We start from the raw sequence: 19,209 nt of genomic DNA, 5'->3' as shown, positions 1-19,209 counted from the left end.
TTAAAACTATTTTGCGTGCGGCAAAATTGAACTGTTTTCTGGGTTTTTCTTCCCAATAAACAACATAGTGCTTTAATCATCAATAAACTCAACAATCAAAACCAGAAGAATTCCACCATCCTTCTAAATTCTTTTTTTTAATTTTAATATTTTTAACGCATACATTTATTATTACACATATATAAAATAAACCACATACAGCAAGAACCACGAAACAATCCGGAATTATATTAATGTTACATTCATAGTGTTGTGGCTATTTGTATTTGGCAACCTTGTAGAGAGCATCTTTTCTATCTTGGTGAGTCTAAATTCTGAATGAAAATCAATATCATCCTTCTAAATTCTAAGCCCCATTTAAAATTAGCCCCTTCTTCATCCTTTGCCACTAATCACCACAGTTCTGTGTTGTCCCTTTAAAAACAAAGTAAAAAGTACACACATGCACACATACACACACACACACCAGCTTTTTATTTCGAAAGAGTATGACTTAGAGGAAATTGCAAAAACATTACCGAGAGTCCTAGGAATTTATTAGCTACTTAACATTATCATCTTACATTACTTGCTCAAGACTAAACCTCAGTCTTCAGATTTGGAAACTGACAGTGCTTTCATTTTGCCTGTTACTGTCTTTCTTAAGCAATGTTGTTCTCCTGTTTAAAGGAGCAGTTGGATTTTTTTTGTTCGTTTGTTTGCTTGTTTTTGTGACAGGGTTTCTCTGTGTAGCCTTCACTGTCCTGGACTCGCTTTGTAGACCAGGCTGGCCTCCAACTCACAGCGATCCGCCTGCCTCAGCCTCCCAAGTGCTGGGATTTAAGGCGTGTGCCACCACGCCCAGCACTACAGCAGCCGCTTAAAGCGCTTTTCTGAGAGAACCTATCGGTCCCACGATCCCCTAATTCCTACATCCTTTGGCTCTTCTCCTTGTTGCTACCGTTGCCCCTTAGTTTCATTTTGCTAATTGGTATTTTCTGATCTTCGTGCCGCAAATGGTGTAGCGGTCAGCACTCGAATTCCTAACTTCTTGTCCCAGCCTTGTTTTAAATGGGTGACCGTGACCATGGAGTGAGTTTAACCGGATTGCTGCACCGCCTTTAGATGGGCGCGGCTAAGCTCTCGCACCCTTGCTCGCACTCCACTTCCTCACCGGTCGCCCGTTTATAGTCAGGATCTTAGACTGCGTGTTGGAGGAGAGTGTGCAGGTACCCGCCCGAGAGCACGGAGAAGGTAAGATCCTGTCTGGGAAGGGCTGGACCCGGGTACACAGGTTGCAGGAAGGTCTCGCCGCGACGTCACCGGGGCGGCCCCACTGCGCATGCTCGCCGCGGCGCGGGCGGGGCTCCCCCTCCGCCCATCCGCTCCGGCCGGCCCCGCCCCGCCGCGCGCCGCCGGCTGCAGGTCAGGGCGAGCGAGCGGGGTGAGTACTCCTAACCGCGGCGGCGCCTCCGCATCTGCTCCCCGCAGCCCTCGTCCGCCTCCCGGGACCCGAGAAGGGCGGCGGAGCGGCCGCCTGGAACAAAAGGCCGGGGAGGCGGGCGCGGGCCGCCCGGGCGACCTTTCACCTTGTGCTAGGCATGTGCTCACGTGACCTTGAAACAAAGGAAGTTAAGCGACTGGCAGGCCCCACCTGAAGGGCTTTCAGATTTGCAGCTAACGAGCTACCTGCCACCTCCACCCCAAGCTATAAAACTAGGAAGGGGGGGGGGGGAGATAAAGGAATAGTTACTGATTTATAGAAGACATATTTTCATTAGTGGTGACAATTGTGGGAATCTCGGTAGTAGAGCCCAGGGTGGCCTCACGTTCTTTCAAAATCAAAATGGAACCCTAATTTCTGCAGTCACATGATTTTGACAAGATGCAAATTGTTCCCAACTGCTAGAAGAAAAGAGAGAGGGACAGAGACTGGGTTTGTTTTTTGAGACAGGCTTTGCCCTTATGTAGCCCAGGCTGGCTTCCAGCTCCAGGGCAGCCCTGCCTCGTTTGCCAAATGCTGGGCTTACTGGTGGGAACTCTCAGGCCTGGATTGTCTACCTCGGACCTTAGCCTCTTCCAAGAAGCTAAAACTACAGACCCCATCCCTGGTTACAGGAGCCATCTGATTTTATTCAGTGTTTGTATTCATTTTCTCACGTTTTGAGTGCGCTTTGTCAGTTGGCTTGCTCTAAGTTCAATAATTCTTTTCCAGAGGCTTCCTTTGAGTCATTATAATCTGACAGTGGCCCCCACTGTGGTGACAAAAGTGTACATTTGTGACTGTTAGCTTGAGAAAATAAAGACTGTGTCCAGCACTCACATCTATTTTGGAATTCCAAAGGGTCAGATATTGACAGGAGAAAATGACACGAAATGAAAACCTTTGTGGGGGCGGGGAGCGGATAAAGAATAATGAAGAAGTTCGAAGTCTCAGTGAACAGTTTTGAAAAGTGGCATACCTGAGCTTGGTGGCCTGTCCTTGTCACCCCAGCCTGCCGTAGCTGGAGGCAGAACTAACTACCTCTAGTTTGAAGCCGCTCTGCCCTCAATGAGCAAAAAAACAACAGAAAATTGTTACTCATTTTTTTTTTAATGGAAGAAACTCCTGGAAATAGTTCTGAGCTTGATTCATTTGAATATGGAATATGTCAAGATGAGGGAACGGATCTGACTATATAGATACATAATGGGTTATCTAAGAAAATGCTTTAAAAAAAAAATACTATCTTCCCCTCTCTAAGCTTTCCAGACTTACATTAGCTTGTGTTCCCTAGGCAGCTAGGGCTGACCTTAGCTGATCCCCCTGGCTCCACTTCCCAAGTGCTTGTGTGCCTCAGTCGCATGCCCAGTCTATATGATGCTGGGAATTGAACTCAGGCCTTTATGCAGGCCTGCCATCTGTGCCACTCCACACCCCATTTTTTAAAAAAATATTTTAGCGTCTTACTGACTCCAGCCTAGTGTAGACCTCACCATCCCCCTGGCCTCAGCTTCTAACGCACTGAGATTACAGGCATCTACTTCCATGCCTGTATGTAGCTTGATGGCACTTCTTACTGGCCCAGTAAATCTCTTAGAAACATAAGCATCGCTTTAGGAAAAACAGTAAAGCTTACACACGTAGATAGTTTCAGACTGGGGTTGATTTGAATAGTAATCTCTCTAAAGCGTCAAGATGTGCTTTGGGCCTCAGTGGGTCTGTTGGAATCACAAGTATTATCAGCATCCAAAAGAAGGAGATACAGAGATTATTTGGTGATGGCACCTTGAGGCCCAGCAGGCTATAAAACAATCGGAACGGAGGGTACCAGGAAATGTGCTCTACCTGAAGGCAAGCTTCTGTAGCAGAGGCCCCTCCCCTATGCATGGTACATCAGACGGCTGCTGGTGTATAGTGGCCAAGGAGAGTGGTTAGTTTTCCTTTGACGTTAGGGTTATCTCATATGATTGAGTAATAGCATTCCAAGAAGAGCTTTCATCTTCCTCTTTGCTTTCTAGAACCTGTGATGATTCCCGATCGCTCGCTGTTTTAAATGCCATCTCTTGAGTTGGAATGCTTGCTCTAAACTGCTTGCTCCCTCTCTTCCCCAGAATCTCCTGTAGTCCTCAATCCACTACCTAGGTGGGCTTTTTTACTCATCCACTCTGTGTCATTTCAACCTGGTCCTGTGTTCATTAGTGCCCCCTTCCTCCTTCCTCACCACTTATTCAGTGCTACAGATTTCTTCCAATTCATAATTCTGGGACTGGTTTTGAAATCTTAATTCCTGTAGATCACAGGGTGTATTGCCCTGGTTGGCTTCGAACTCACAGAGATCCGCCTGCCTCTGTCTCCCAAGCGCTGAGACTAAAGGCGTGTGCCATCACCGCCTGGCACACTTTTTTTTTTTTTAAGTCTCAAATCTATCACGGCGATATTGAGGGCTCAACTGTACCTTTTTCATTCCTGTCTTATCTGGTTTCTTTTACATTAGCCATTTTATCTGCATTGCTTACAACTTGAAATTCAAATCCCAAAAGTATTTGAGGTGACTTATGACCTATGAATGATACAATAACAAAAATGAATCACAGTCATGAAAATATGAAGCTGGAGCCCGGCGTGGTGGCGCACGCCCTTAATCCCAGCACTCGGGAGGCAGAGGCAGGCGGATCGCTGTGAGTTCGAGGCCAGCCTGGTCTACAAAGTGAGTCCAGGATGGCCAAGGCTACACAGAGAAACCCTGTCTCGAAAAAACAACCCCCCCCCCCCCAAATCTGAAGCTGGAGTAGAAAGATAACATTAGGATGAGTCACACTGAAATACGTTTTCTCTTTCTGGACAGTCGCTAGAGGCAGCCACAGGTGAGCTTCATGATGGTCAAAGGAGAGATGTAAACATACTGCAGCTTCCCCTGTTAGAATAATTGGGAAGTCATTGCCCGAGGAGGTCCCATCACCGTGGCTTCCCACTTCAGCAAACAAAAACTCAACTCAGTGGAAACTGTCACGTTCAAGGGAAACACATGGTCAGCTCTCTCTAGCAGCTGACCTCCAGCTCAGGAGTTTCCCTTGGGATGATCTGTATATGTCCGTTGCTTCACTTAAAGCCTTCAGACACTTCCTTTGCCTTGTCCCGTGTTCTGTCAGGGAAAGCCTTTGTGTGGGTCCTCTGCGGTGGGGCCCTGCACTGCTTGTATTCTGGAACTGCCTGATTCTTCTCTTAGCTACCCAGGCTCTTCTAAGGTCTAGGGTACCATGTCTAGCACTTTGACGTGAGTATTGAGTGCATGGAACGCCAGTTATGGTCGTAGGTTTCAGAGAGAACACAGAAGGTCCTTGACCTCATCTTGTTGACCTGTAACTCACACATTGTACAGGAGGCTCTACTGGATGGTGGTGGTGGTGGTAATGATGATGATGATGATGGTGGTGGTGGTGATGATGATGATTGGGGCAGAGTGTCATGTAGCACCCATTTGTCTGGAACTGGGACTTACTATGTACCTGAGGTTGACCTTGAATTCCGGATTCTCTTGACTCAGGCCTGTATTGCTGTTTCTTCCAGCTTCTACTGATGCTTTTGTTTTTGTGTGGATTTGTTGTTGTTGTTTTGGTTATAGGGATTGACCCCAGCCCTTTTGTTACTGGGTACACCCCCAGCCTTTTACTAGCACCACAATTAAGAACATATATATTAGGTGCATACATGAGTTTTTGTGAGTATCTGCCATGTGTGGGTGTGTACCCATGGAGGCCAGAAGAGGGTGGGGTTCCCTGAGACTGTAATTACAGGCTTGTGAGCTGACCAGCGTGAACAGTGGGAACTGATCTCTGGTCCTCTGCAAGAGCAGCAAGTCCTCTGAACTGCCGAGCTGCATCTCCAGCCCCTCTTCTGGTAACAGTACAGAGTCCTACACGACAGGATGTTTATTATACCTGGTCCCTCAGCTGTAAATGGCAACAGCGAACTATGACTGTTCTTTTTGACGATAAACTATTTCATATACATTACACAGTAGGCTCTAAACATGAGGGAGTGGGCTCTGCTTACTCTATACTCCTTCCCCTGCTCCGTCCATTTATATAGGTATGTATGTGTGTGTGTATATATATGTATGTATGTATGTGTGTGTATGTGTGTATGTATGTATATATGTATATGTGTGTGTATGTGTGTATGTGTGTATGTATGTGTGTATGTGTGTATGTATGTGTGTATGTGTGTATGTATGTGTGTATGTATGTATATATGTATATGTGTGTGTATATATGTATGTATGTATGTGTGTGTATGTATGTATGTGTGTATGTATGTATATATGTATATGTGTGTGTGTGTGTGTGTATCTTGTACTCCTTTTAGACTGTCTTTGTAAGAACTGTGCCCACTTATTGAAATGACTTTGTTTCTACCTGGTCAGTCATGTTCAAATTTCAGATTTCAGTTCTTGAAAAATTAAACTCATGTTTTCAGAACTTCCTGTTTTGGAGTCTTCCGTGATTTTCTTAGGGACATTTTGATTTGTTTTCACGAGGATCCACAGAAAAAGTACCAGGATATAAAAATAAACAAAATGTTTGTGGAAATAGGAAAGTGCTTAAACTCTGGACAGGGTTTCAAAATAATTTTTTGAAGGGGCTATCTCTTTCATCACAAAAATTTTCAGTCATTTACTTTTTTTCTTCCCTCACACACAGTGGCATTTGACAGTATATTTTAAAGACTCATACTGTACCATCTGTATTCAAATTGGCACTGAGTTTGTAGCTTCTTATACAGGGTATGTTCATGTTTGTTAGGTGTTTTCACCCAAATAATGCTCCCTTACTTGTTAGTTCTGGGCTGATGACGTATGCCCTGACCAGAGTTTGCACACGAGTCCTATTATGCAAAAGCAGTAAGGGAGTGTGGTCAAGATTGGTTTATTATTTTCACTCAGAATTATCACTTCTTTCCCGGTGTGCTAGCACATGCCTCTAATTCTAGCACTGCAGGGCTGAGACAGGAGCACTGTGAGTTGGAGGTTAACTTGGGTGACATACTGAGTTCGGGTCTAGCCTGAGCTACATTGTAAGACTCAGGTGTGGTAGCACAAATTTGTAATCCCAACACTTGGAAGATAAAGGCAAAAAGATCAGGAGTTTGAGAACATCCTTGCCTGGGATACATGGACTTTTGTCATTAACTAGTCAACTAACTAACTGTTACCTATCTGTAGGCTGTGTCTGCCCTCGTGATTGTGTCTGCTAAGCAATTGGCATTATTTTCATTTTGATCTTTTTCTTCTGTGTTTTGGGAAAACATACCATGAGTATATATTAAAATACTAATTTGATCCCCCATCCATACTTTTATGTTTCTCTCTTTTTTTTAATCTATAATGCAGAATTTAAGTCTCTGGTCTTTTATATTTGAATTTTCTTTATTACCACTCCTCTCTTTTTCTTTTCTGATTCTCAGACTAGGTCCTGTGACGTAGGCTGGCCTGGTACTTGTTATGTAGCCCAAGCTGGCCTTAATCTGCCTATCTTCCTCTTTCATCTTCCCTCTAGCTGGGATTTTAGGTGTTTACTGCTGTACCTGGGTCCCAGTTTACTTTTTAATTTTAACTGTTTTTCTTTCTTTCTTTATATCTTGCTTTTAGAGGTTTGTTTTCTTTTTTAAATTAGTAACGTAGAATGGATAATTTTTTAGGTTTTAGGTATTTCAGCCATTATAGAAAAAGGCTTTCTCTCTTCAACCTTATAATTTTATTTTTAATTAATTAATTAATTACAATTAAAAGACAAGGGGTTTCTTGCTGTGAAACTTTGGGTGGCCTGAAACTAGCAGTCCTCATGGCTCAGCTTGAAGTGCTCGAATTGCAGAATTGTGTTGACCTCTTCATCTTCATGGAAATATGTTTCTTTTTCTTTTTCTTTTTCTTCCTTCCTTCCTTTCTTTCTTTCTTTCTTTCTTTCTTTCTTTCTTTCTTTCTTTCTTTCTTTCCTGGTTTTTCGAGACAGGGTTTCTCTGTGTAGCCTTGGCTGTCCTGGACTCAGTTTGTAGAGAGCTCACATCATCGTCTCTTATTCAGGAGCTTCTTATTTTTTTGGTTGTGGGCCGAGCCTTTAACGGCTGAGCCATCTCTCCAGCCCTCAAGAGCTTCTTATTGGCCCCACGTTGACACTGATATTAGTGGCTGACAGAGGAGCGGCTTGCGTGGGTTGCTTTGCTGACTCAGTAAGCAAGTGTCCCTTCATCTCCCTCATATAGATGTCCAGGATTCTTGCTCTTAGTATTGAGTTGGAGGCCAGATGGGTGGACACAACTGCAGCTAGGAAGGATACCTGTCTTCTGTATTTGGAGATTTTTTGTTTCACTTACAGCTTATAAATTTAAGAGTTTGGGGAAGATGCTGGCGAGGCTGTACTACTGTTTGAAGGCTAGTCTGTGCCTCAGCTCCCCACTGCTGGCTTCATATCACGGTATTCAGTGCACTACACTGACCTCAGGCCCTGCGCATTACAGGTTGAAAAACCAGTAGGAGAATGGCGGCTTAGTAGGTTCCCTTGAAGGGAAAGTCGAATGGAGGGATGTGAAATGCTTCCTGTTTCCTCCTGGAACTTCCTGCTGCAGAAGTTAGGAAAAATCTCAGATGCCAGTCAGGGATTCGCCTCTCCAATCCAAGGGCATGTCGCTCCCTGTTTAAACTTTGGCTGGTGGAGGGAGACTGATCTGCTTGGTCCCTGGACAGGACTGAGCTGCCTCCCTCCTCCCTTTTGATGCTTCTCCAAGCTACTTATTGGTTTGCCCAACCCAGGCAAATGGGATTCTTGTTACTGTTATTAGCCATTGAGCCACATGTGTAACTGTTTCATTTGGGCCACATCTTCAGGCATCTCCTATAGGAAGTTCTAGGACTGTGACTTCTGCTTCTATGAGTCAGTGGACACGGCGGAAGAAGAGGGAGAATCCTGGCTTGACAATGTGACTACAAATGTTGATTGAATTATGTTTGTATCTTTAATAAGTTAGATAGTCTAACTTGGCAGAGAAGTAGTTATTCACTGGTATTTCATTTTGGCACATCATGAGGATTTGAGTGAGATTAATACCCTTTTAATATGGGTATTTCCAAGTTGTTAATCAAGGTGTATTTGCGTTACCTATATAACATCCTTCAGCAAAGCTCAGTCCTTAGATAATTCTAAAAGTATACAACTCAGTATTAGTGTGTTGGTGTTCAGCCATCTTGCTAGTAGCACACTGATGTTAATAAGATAAAGCATGGCTACTGAGTGGAATTTTATGTTTCAACTAGCATTTTTAATAGTTCAGTACATCTCAAGTACCTGGAGGGCTTTAGGGCCTGGAGTGTTTTCACTTGTTCTATTTTGTCACTAAGAGTTGCCTTGGAATTTTAAAACTCCCAAGTATATAATCTGTTTTGGTGTGTTTTCTATCTTTTTAAACTTATTTTTATTTATTTAATTTTTTGAGACTGGGTCTCACTACGTAGCCCCGGCTGGCCTGGGACTCACTGTGTGTAGACTTACCCTGACCTCAAACTAAGAGGGATAATCCTGCCTCTGTCTCTTGAGTGCTGGGATTAAAGATGTAACAAGAATAAATTAATAAAAAATTAAAAAAAGATGTGTACCACCAGGCATGGCATAAGTGTATATTCTCTATAAATTCCATTCTCTTTGTGGTGATTTATTATTTCTTGGTGTGTGTCAGGATCGTACATCCGTGTGGCAGGTCCATTTCAGTCTTCTAATTCTTCATCCTTTTCTGAGTGTTGAGACGGGCTCTTCCGCCATCTGTATGACGATGAACCAGGATCATTAACCCAGCTTGGAGTCTCTTTCCCTTCTGAGATGGACTCATTCAAAATGCTCACTAGACTCATCATTTGCGGATCTACAAAGTCTTCATCAGACCCATGCGAAACTGGCCCTACCTCTCTCCTAACCCTGTTCCTCCTCCAGGGATCTGTGTAGAAATACTCTGGCACCTAAAGGCAGAAAGCTGGCAGGCATGCTCAGACCTGGTTTCCGGCCTTTGAGCCCCTCCCTCCTCCTCTGTGCTGCCCACAGTCTTCTCTCTGCACAGCTCCTATGACTCGCTCCTGGGTTACCAAGAGCCCTTTAGCTGACTTCATCCAGTCAAGACAAGATGTCACCAGCACAGTTCTCACTTCCTCTCTCACCTCCACGTTGCACCCCCAGGAGTTCTTTAGATGGGCATGGTGCTCCACAGCTGCAGTCCCCACACGCAGGACAGCCAGAAAGGAGGAACATGAGTCTGAGGCTAGCCTGGGCTAATAATAAGTACCAAGCCAGCCAGGGCTACATATCAAGGCCTTGCCTCAAAATTCAAGCCAAAACAACCAACCAAAAACCAAAAACTAAAATTCTGCTTTGCATATCCTGTTCCCATGCCTTAATTTCCCTTGGTATACCCTAATTCTTCCTTTTGGGTGCTTCCTCACTAGGGTCACACTGGTTTTGTTTTGTTTTGTTTTTACCATTTAGCAATAATTGTGTGTGTAGTGTAGGAATGTCACATACGCCTAGAAATGTCTGATCCCCAGCGGAAGTCCTCTTAGCTGATGGTGGCTTCTGCATGGATGGCTCTTGGAGATTTGTGCTTGTCTTCCTCAGCCAGTTTCCTGCTTCCTTGCCTTCTGGACAGAGCTGCATTGATCTCAGGAGTGCACGTTCACAGGAAAGACAATTCCTAAACTTCCGTCCCTTTGTGTGCTTTACTACATTCTGTGTCCTCAAGAAAAGGTAATTTGAGGTCAAGAGTTCGCAACCTTGGCCTAACTGTTTCCACCACTGCACAGTGGGGCTCCAGGCTGGGCTTGGGGAGCCCATGCAGTGTGGGGCAGTTTTCACATATAAATCTTACACAATAGGAATGTGTTCATAAATTAGTGCGTCCACTAAGGAGTTTTCAAACAAAGCTGACCTTTAAAACAACCCTAAATCTTGAGTGGAAGGCCATTTTTGCTCCACCCTAAAAAACTCCCAAGTACAGAGACTGTTGATGGCCCCACTTCCCTGATACCGATTTTGGTCACTGCTTCTTCTACATTAAGTAAAACTTCCTGTTCCTTTGAGGATCAGGTAATGAGTTTGTAAGCCGTAGCACCTACTGTCTCTGCAGCCACAGCAGATGCCTGTACTGTCATCTGAAGAGCGAATCCAAAAGTCTCAGGGTTTGGAACTTCCTGAGTGCCAATCATATTTGCCCGCAATCTGTTGTGAATACTGATCCCTTGTTCACACCAAGACATCAGATACTACAGTCTGCAGTCTGCTGTCAGTACTGATCCCTTGTTCACACCAAGACATTAGATACTACAGTCTGCAGTCTGCTGTCAGTACTGATCCCTTGTTCACACCAAGACATCAGATACTACAGTCTGCAGTCTGCTGTCAGTACTGATCCCTTGTTCACACCGAGACATCAGATACTACACTCTGCAGTCTGCTGTCAGTACTGATCCCTTGTTCACACTGAGACATCAGATGCTACAGTCTGCAGTCTGCTGTCTATACTGATCCCTTGTTCACACTGAGACATCAGATACTACAGTCTGCAGTCTGCTGTCCATACTGATCCCTGTCCACACTGAGACATCAGATGCTACGGTCTACAGTCGGCTGTCAATACTAATCCCTGCTCACTCTGACACATCAGCTATGACTCTCAGAAAGTTTTTACTCCTTTCACTGCAGTTCTTAAACTTCTTTTGCTATCCCATCTTCTTTGATGCATCTAAACTTTTACAGCTTTTCCCATCTTTTCTTGGCCTGTTTTTCTTCTCTGCCTAATCCGATCTTCTGACCTGTGGCCGCCACTGTTTCTCCTGTCTCATACTCTGCCACCGAATCAACTCAGCCAAAGTGAATGACGGATCCTCACTCTGCTGTTGTCACTCTGGAGCTGAGCTCTCTGAACAAGTCACAAATCATAGGGTTGTGCTCTCTAACCTTCCTGGGTGTCACTTCTGTCCACTGCTCCTTAAATGCTATCTCAGGTCCCTCAGTAGCATTCCAGTCTTAGAAAGTCCTCAGGTCCTCAGGCGCTGTCCTTTAACCATTGCCTTCATCTTTTATGCATCTACTTGCATGTTGGCCTCTTCCTTCACCGGGAGACTCGTAAACACTAAGTTCTGTAGTTTTCCCTAAATGTCTCCTCCAGTCGCAAGGGACACAGTGGGTGCTGGTGAGGGCGTCCTGTCATAAGACCTCACTGAATTATTTCCCGTTGCTTTCTCTATTATGGGTGGATTCTCTTTAACCAGCCTCCTTTAAATATGTCCCTCTAAAACTTTGGGCCACCTTAATATGGATGTGTATCTCACTCGCCATTTTGAAGACCTTGTAGGCAGAGTTTTCAGTCTCCCCACCTTCGGTTTCCTCCTTAGTCCAGCACAACTTGGTTTTTCTGTGTCTGCAGTTCATTGTTGCATCTGTCACTGACGGAATGACAATGATGGCCTCACTGTCACTCTCCATAGATGTTTTTGATTCTTTTCTCCATGAGTCACTCTTAACTTTTGACATTGGTAAGGTACTGGTTATGCTGTGCTTCCTGGAAAGCCTTGTCCCTGGCTCTGTGACTCTCCTGTTACCAAGCTCTCTGAACACTGGTCCCTTATTCACCAGGCCTTTGCGGATTCCTCTTCCTCTGTAGATCCCTTAAATGTTGGTGTTCGGAAGGTTTGCCTCAGCCTTGCTCCTGCCCCTGTTCTTAATATTTTGATAGGACCTTAGAAACACCCGTGGGAAACTATGAACGATTCACAGGAGAGATACGGAGAACTGCATACACATAAAATTCAGTGTGTGATGTTTCATGTACATCCAAAAGCCATATTAATAATATGGGCAGATGGAGCGTGGTGTATGTTTGCCTGTTATCCTAGGATTTAGAAGGCAGAGGCAGGAGGATCATATTGCTGTAAGTTTGAGTCTAGCTTGAGCTGCGTAGCAAGTCTTGGGCCAGGGTTACATAGTGAAAGCCTATCTGAGAAACAGACAGACAGGCAGACAAATAAATAAACAGAAAACAAACAAGCAGAAAACCCAGAGTGTGTTTCCCTAAGAGCCAGGCATAGTTGTGTGTGCCTTTAGTCACAGCCCTTGGGAAACAGGCAGGCTAGTCACGAACTTAAGGCTAGCCTTGACTATATAGTAAGTTTCAGACCACTGTAGACTACATAGGAAGACTGTTTCATTTAAAAAAAAAAAAAGCTGGGTTTGGTGGCATATGCCTGTAATGCCAGCATTCAGTGAGGCAGAGGTAGGTGGGTTGCTATGAGTTCAAATCCAGCCTGGTCTTCAAAGTGAGGCCAGGACAGCCAAGGCTACACAGAGAAACCCTGTCTTGAAAAACAGAAAAAAGTGTATGCTATAAAATATTAATTAAAGTGTAAAAATGTATTTAAAAAATTGAATGTATGGCTAAAGCATTCATTTCCTTTGAGTGCAGGTACTTGATTGAAATTTATTGTTCGTGCCCTCCCTTGGTTCTAAAGACAGAGTCTGATGTAGCCCAGGCTGGCTTTGACCTCTCTATGATGCAGAGGGTGACCTTGAGTTCCTGATCCCCTTGCCTCCGTCTCTCAGGTGCTGGAATTACAGGTACCACACCACGCTTGGTTAACTGGAATCCAAGATACACTGTCCTTACTACTAGTTTGGTTAATAACAATCGAAAGCCATGTATACACCTAATTGAATCCAGAATCACGGGTGTGTTTCCTTTCCCCAACATGTCAACTCTTTCAGGTACACTGTCCTTACTTCGCACAGTAGCAGGCTGTTCTTCATATGGAGGCATACCTTTATCTAACCCCGAAACACTTACAAGTTACACAATCACAGAAATTACAGTTGTCTTCTTGTATTTTATTTTATTGTTCAATTAAACTCCTTATTTATGACACAGGAATATGGCGTGTGAACATACACTTATCTCTCAGGACCAGAATGCTTTATGGTCATTGTGCCTTAGAGTGAGTGAGTTAGTGCTGCCGCAAGGCTGGGGTTCAGATAATCCAGCGTGCGGGTGAATGGAGGCTGAGTAAGGCCGTTTCTACTGAAGGTAGTTCTGTTGTTTAGCTCCCTCTCTTAGAACGCGAACTCTTTCAGGGCAGTGTCTGCTTTCTTCATGCCTCACTTTTCTCTATGCACAATGCCTATTTAATATGCACTCGGCTTTTCTTGTTGGGTAAATAGACACATTCTCATATGGGTTATGCTGAGTTTGAATATCTGCGTAGTAGGTTGTGAATCAGTGTGTGTAACTGACAGGTCATGGCCCCGAGTCCCTTTTCATTTGTATTTGTGAGCAGATTCCTTTTGGTTTGTCTTCTAAGGACTGGAGATAGCACATCTTTGGGCTCGGAGAGGATTCAATGAAGGTGTGAAGGGACTCCCGCTACAGTTATTGGTATGATAAACAGTAGTCTCGCTGCTCATAGCTAGTGACCATGAGACTCGGTGCATCTAATTTCTTTCATTGAGAGTTCTCGAGTATATGATCTGGCATTTTTCTTATGAGCTAAAATCCTTTCAGTAAACAATATTTTATGTTTTGAACAGTTTTCTACCACAAATACATGAGTATTTCTTGGTATGTCACATTTGTGAGTTTGATCGAGTAGTAATTAATTAACTTTATACCTTGAAAAGCAATTTCAAGCTTTGCAACAGCGTTTGCTGGGGAGTTGACCCTTCTAATGAAGTGTGAAGGGCAGGTGGCGTCCAGGAATCTGCAGCACGTCACCGTATGAGCTGAGGTAGGATGCACAAGTGTTCTGAGGAGCATCTTTCAGGACACTCTCTTAGAATTAGATAGAACTCACAGTGAGAACTGCACTGCGTTCAACACCACCCTTGTCATTATAAAAACAAGCAAATGGGCCAGAGTGTTTGGTCGAATAATCTGTTAATTTGTAGGGTGCTTGTAGGAGGCCCAGGGGCCAGTGCCCAGTAATTCAAAAAGAAAAATCGGCACAAATCCCTCTCAAATAACTAAAAATTAAACAAAGGAGACTCCATAGGGTGAATATTCTAAGTACAGGCTTTGAGGTTTTCATGTTGTCTGAAAACTAATGAGGACAGAGTGAAAGTATGGAAAGAGAAAAACTCTCGTGAGTGACCCTGCGGATGGGTTTCATTGCCTTGTCCAGCTCTGGGTAGCTTAGGTGGGAGCTATGGCTGCTTGTTTATCTGTTTTTTATTTATTTTCCTTGCAGTTCTCTCTCAACATGGAAGATGAGTTCTTTGGAGAAAAAAGCTTCCAACATTATTGTGCAGAGTTCATCAGACATTCACAACACATAGGCGATGGCTGGGAGTGGAGAACAGCCCAGGTGAGAGCGGAACAGCGGTCCCTTGTTTTTGTGTTTTGAGATGGGGTCTTGTACTGTAGTTAGCCTGGTGCTTTCTATGTGACCTCACAGCAGCCCTTCCACTCTGTCCCCTACGTGATGGGTCACAGGCATCCGTCTCCACACCTGGCTGCAACAGGGGCTCCTATTTCCTTTGTCAGTGGAGGGTAACTTATCTCTGTTGTATAAAAACCTCAGGAATTGATAGTAAGGTATATAAAACTGGGGTTGATTTTAAAAAAGGAATAAATTTTAAAGCATTCTTTAAAATATGTCCATTTTATTATTCCAAGTGTATAAACTCATAATTATTTGGCTAATGAAGTATAATCTAGAAAAGTCCTTAGGTGGCTTCATGAGTTTATAGATAAGGTCCCTTATGGTATTAATTGTTGCTGTGCAAACAGATGTTTCTCTGGTGCTTCAAACCACTTATTTATATTATAAATGTTCTCTCAGTTTTGAGATCGGGTCTGACCTTGAACTTTATATGTTATCAAAGATAATACAGAATATTCGTTCTTGCCTCTACCTCCTAAGTACTGGGATTACAGGCTTGTACCACCATACCTAGCTACACTTTAATTTTCTATCTCTTTTTCTTTTGTCTTGGTTTTCTCGAGACAGGGCTTCTCTATGTAGCCTTGGCTGTCATGGATTTGCTTTGTAGATAAGGCTGGCCTGGAACTCACAGAGATCCACCTGCCTCTGCCCCCTGAGTGCTGGGATTATAGGCGTGCGCCACCACGCCCGGCTTCACACTCTAATTTTCTTAGGACACTAATTTTGCCTAGAGCAGTGGTTTTGAACATGTGGATCTCGGCCCCTTTGGAGTTCGCACATCAGATATTCACATTACGATTCACAACAGTAGCAAAATTACTATGAAGTAGCAAAGAAATAATTTTATGGTGGAGGGTGAGCATGACTTGAGAAACTATTAAAGGGTCTCAGGGTTAGGAGGGCTGTTCCAGAGAGTGATGGTAGTCCTGAACTCACAGCAAAGGCCAGCACTGGAAGACTCTGAAGCAGTAAGGGGATTTCCTCCTCCTCCTCCTCCCCCTCCTCCTCCTCCTCCTCCCTCTCCTCCTCCTCCCCCTCCTCCTTCTCCTCCTCCCCTCCTCCTTCTCCTGCTCCTCTTTCTCCTCCTCCTTCTCTTCTTCTTCCTCCTCCTTTTCCTTCTCCTCCTCCTTTTCCTCCTTGTCTTCTTTTTCCTCCTCTTCCTCCTCCTCCTCTTTCCTCTTCTTTTGTTTTGGTTTTTTGTTTTTGTTTTTTTGTTTTTGAGACAGGGTTTCTTTGTGTAGCCCTGGCTGTCCTGGAACTCACTCTGTAGATCAGGCTGGTCTTGAACTCACAGAGATCCCCTGCCTCTGAGAGTGCTGGCATTAAAGGCGTGCACCACCACGCCCGTCTGGGAATTTCTTGATAACATAAAGATATTACAGAATGTTTTTCCTTTTGATTCCATTCCAAAATAATGTAAAAGCCTCGTGCACTCTTTTATTTTCCATACATACAATTGGTGACATTCTCTGCCAAAAGCTTTCTTGAGAGTTGCCTGAAGTCTTTTTTAGAGAGCAGGCTGTCCCCTTCTGACATTTCAGTTGAGTCATGAGTGGCGTGGGCTCGGACCTCTGCATCCTGGCTCAGCTTCTGGTGTGCACCTGGGAAGCCTGAACATCTGGACCTGGTTCCAGGACTTAGAACTGAGCAGGGAGATGCATGTCCTGACTGGGCCCACGGGCTCACTTCTCTGAACCAGGCTCTGAGGGCTCCTGGGGACTCGGGTGTTTTCAGATCTCCTCTCCTCCTGGTGACTCCACAGTGTGTCACAGGGCTTGCTTGGTGGTGCAGCCTGATTCCACACTGAGCCTTGAATTCACAACACTCCTCTTGCCTGGTCCCCTTGAGCCAGGATTGTAGGCAGGAAGCACAGAGCAGTGACCTATAAACCCACAGCCGCCCTGTGGCTCCCCAACAGGACAGCTGACTTTATCTGTACTTCTATTAATTTTATTAGTTTCATTCTTAGGTAGTTTATAATTTTGTTTATTATTATGTTTGGCTTTTCATCCATATTGCCGCTATTTTTGCGTGTTAACCTTACAACTTCACTGTGCTTTTACTGCATTCTTTGTGATATTCCTCAATTGTTTCAGGGTTGAGTAGGAACATGCTAATAATAATCCTAAAAGCTCCTGCCCTTAGCTTGATTGTAATGTTAATGGCTCTGATACTGAGTGGGTCTAAGACCTGCCTCTCATTCTTTCTCCTTCCCTCCCTCTCACTCTTCCCTTCCTCCCTTCCCTCCTTCCTTTTCTACCTCTCTTGGTGCTAGACACTGAAGTTCAAGTACAGATTTCTGACTTACCCTCTTTTATAAAAGTAAGGTTTATTTAGCAACAATACATTTGAAAATTACAACACAATGCGAGAAAAAGCAAGTTCCCAGTGCTCGCAGCTACCCTCTGTGCTGCTTTTTGAGAATCAGGGACAGTAAATCAGTGTTCCTGGAGATTCTCAGAGATTTCATAATTATGATTATTTTCAACACATTTCTAACCATTTTCACACACTATGGGTTGGATAGCTACAATCCATGTTTAAAGACTAAAGTACACTAAGTTTCATAGTACTTTCTAAGAACTAGAACATTCAGGAATACCCCAATAATGAAAAAAACGTAAGGTAAGCGCCAGGTCTTCTAGTGAGGGAGCAAACAAGCCCCATGGCCTCTTTTGGCTGATAGCCCCTTGCAAATTGCTTGGGAAGTTGCCCTTTGCTCTTTCCTTTTTATTTTGTTGTGTTTTTGAGCCAGGGACTTGTGTAGTCCCCGTTGGTTTTCAATTCTTCATGTAACAGAGCCTGTTACATGAAGCGTTCAACTTCTGATCCTTCTGACTCCCAAGTGCTGCGATCACAGGCATGTTCCATCATACCCAGCTCTCCCCTCCTCTCCCCGCCCCTCCCCCCATGTGAGCTGGTTACAGGGTGATAACACCGTTAGCATGGGAGAGATGTTGGCGGCAGGCCTGTATGCCACTGTGTGTCACACGAGGGTTCCGGGAGCCTTCAGGAGGGGTGTCAGTTCTGCCAGAAATGTCTCCACAGTAGCTGTAAACAAATGCCTGAAGAAGAATCCGTTTTTGTTTTTGTTTTTTTAGATTTGATTTTGTTATGTTACTGGTCAGGCTCTGAAACAGTATGGCTAAGTCTAATTTCATGTTTACTGTCCTTCTGGCTGCTGAGTTTGGAAAGCTCCCTACCCGCTAGAGTGGGAGTTATGTCTCTAATTAAGGGCGTTTCCTGTTGTGGGATCAACCCTTAGATATCAACAACACAACACACCTGAGAAAATCCAGATTGCCTGAAATTAGTGTCTGTAAATGCAAACCTGTAGAGACCAGGGTGGTCACGCGCAGGGAACAGACCTTCAGGGAGGAAGCCGAGTGGCAAACAAGGCCGGCCCGTGGTGAGTGGTTGCCAGGGTTTTCTGTACTCTCGGATCTTTTGATAGTTCAAGAAAAGTAAAAACTCCTGATACAGAAGTTTCTGAGTTGTTAAATGTTGGTAACTGATTTTAAAATGCTGATTTAAAACATTGCAAAGATCAAACCAGACCTTTGTGAGGCATCCAGGTGGTCTGTGGGTAGGCAGCACAGGAGTTCTGGTGTCTCTACACTGGCTCGGGGCTGGAGAGCCCCTCACCAGATCCATTTTAGTTACCTGCGTGCTGTCCCATAACTTATTTGACAAGGTCCGCCATTGTTACAGAGTCTCTCTGGGTAGGTCCTATTTCCTGCATGTTTTGCTTTGTCTTCAGTTGGAACTCTGTATCATCCCAGAGTAACGCAGTAGAAGCTGTTTGTTTAGCAGGGCGTCCACATTGTGGCTCCCTCCATTACTTCTACAGTCTCCCTGTCCACTCTACAGTTTATTTCCTTCTATTCTTTCTTCTGATTCCCAGAAACAGAAAAAGAAATAAAAACTTGTCAATGCTAGAAAACAAAGTATCGTGAAAGGATTCCGAATCTCAGTGAACTACCAGGTTGAGTGAGAGACCTTGCTCCAAAACAACAACAACAACAACAACAACAACAACAACAACAACAACACCACCAGTGGCTGGCAATAGAGGAGTGCTGTCTGAGCAGACAGCGTGCACGTGCTCACAGGCACACAAAGGAGCGCCGGGTTGGGATGGGGAGTGCTCCAAGTGTAGATATTGTACGCACAGCTTCAGTGTCTCCCACCTTACACACTGTTTTGAAGTAATAGTCCTAAGCTAACAAACTTCAGTTGAAGCCCCTTTCCACTGAAGTTGTGACTATCGGTTTCCCGCTGTCCT

The 19,209-nt window shown here is 44.3% G+C and overlaps 1 protein-coding gene across 3 annotated transcripts in view; it reads left to right on the top strand.

Moving 5' to 3' along the window:
* Positions 1 to 1,096: 1,096 nt before the first annotated feature.
* The window catches only part of ATG10 (autophagy related 10), a 252,951-nt gene continuing 234,838 nt past the window's right edge, over positions 1,097 to 19,209 (top strand). For 2 of the 3 annotated variants that reach the window (XR_014783097.1, XM_084801337.1), the window contains exons 1-2: positions 1,335 to 1,423; positions 14,727 to 14,843. Coding sequence is in view for 2 of the 3 variants with exons in the window: in XM_084801337.1 (XP_084657463.1) it covers positions 14,739 to 14,843 (105 nt within the window). In the remaining variant the exon portion in view is untranslated. Of the gene's footprint in view, positions 1,234 to 1,334; positions 1,424 to 14,726; positions 14,844 to 19,209 lie in introns of those variants that run through there. The other variant, XM_084801338.1, reaches the window with a different exon arrangement.

Source organism: Acomys minous (genome assembly GCF_964271855.1).
Source record: "Acomys minous genome assembly, chromosome: 11".
In the NCBI taxonomy this organism is placed as follows: Eukaryota; Metazoa; Chordata; class Mammalia; order Rodentia; family Muridae; genus Acomys; species Acomys minous.
The sequence above is the reverse complement of the archived record's forward strand: the minus strand, read 5'-3'. Positions and strand labels throughout refer to the sequence as shown.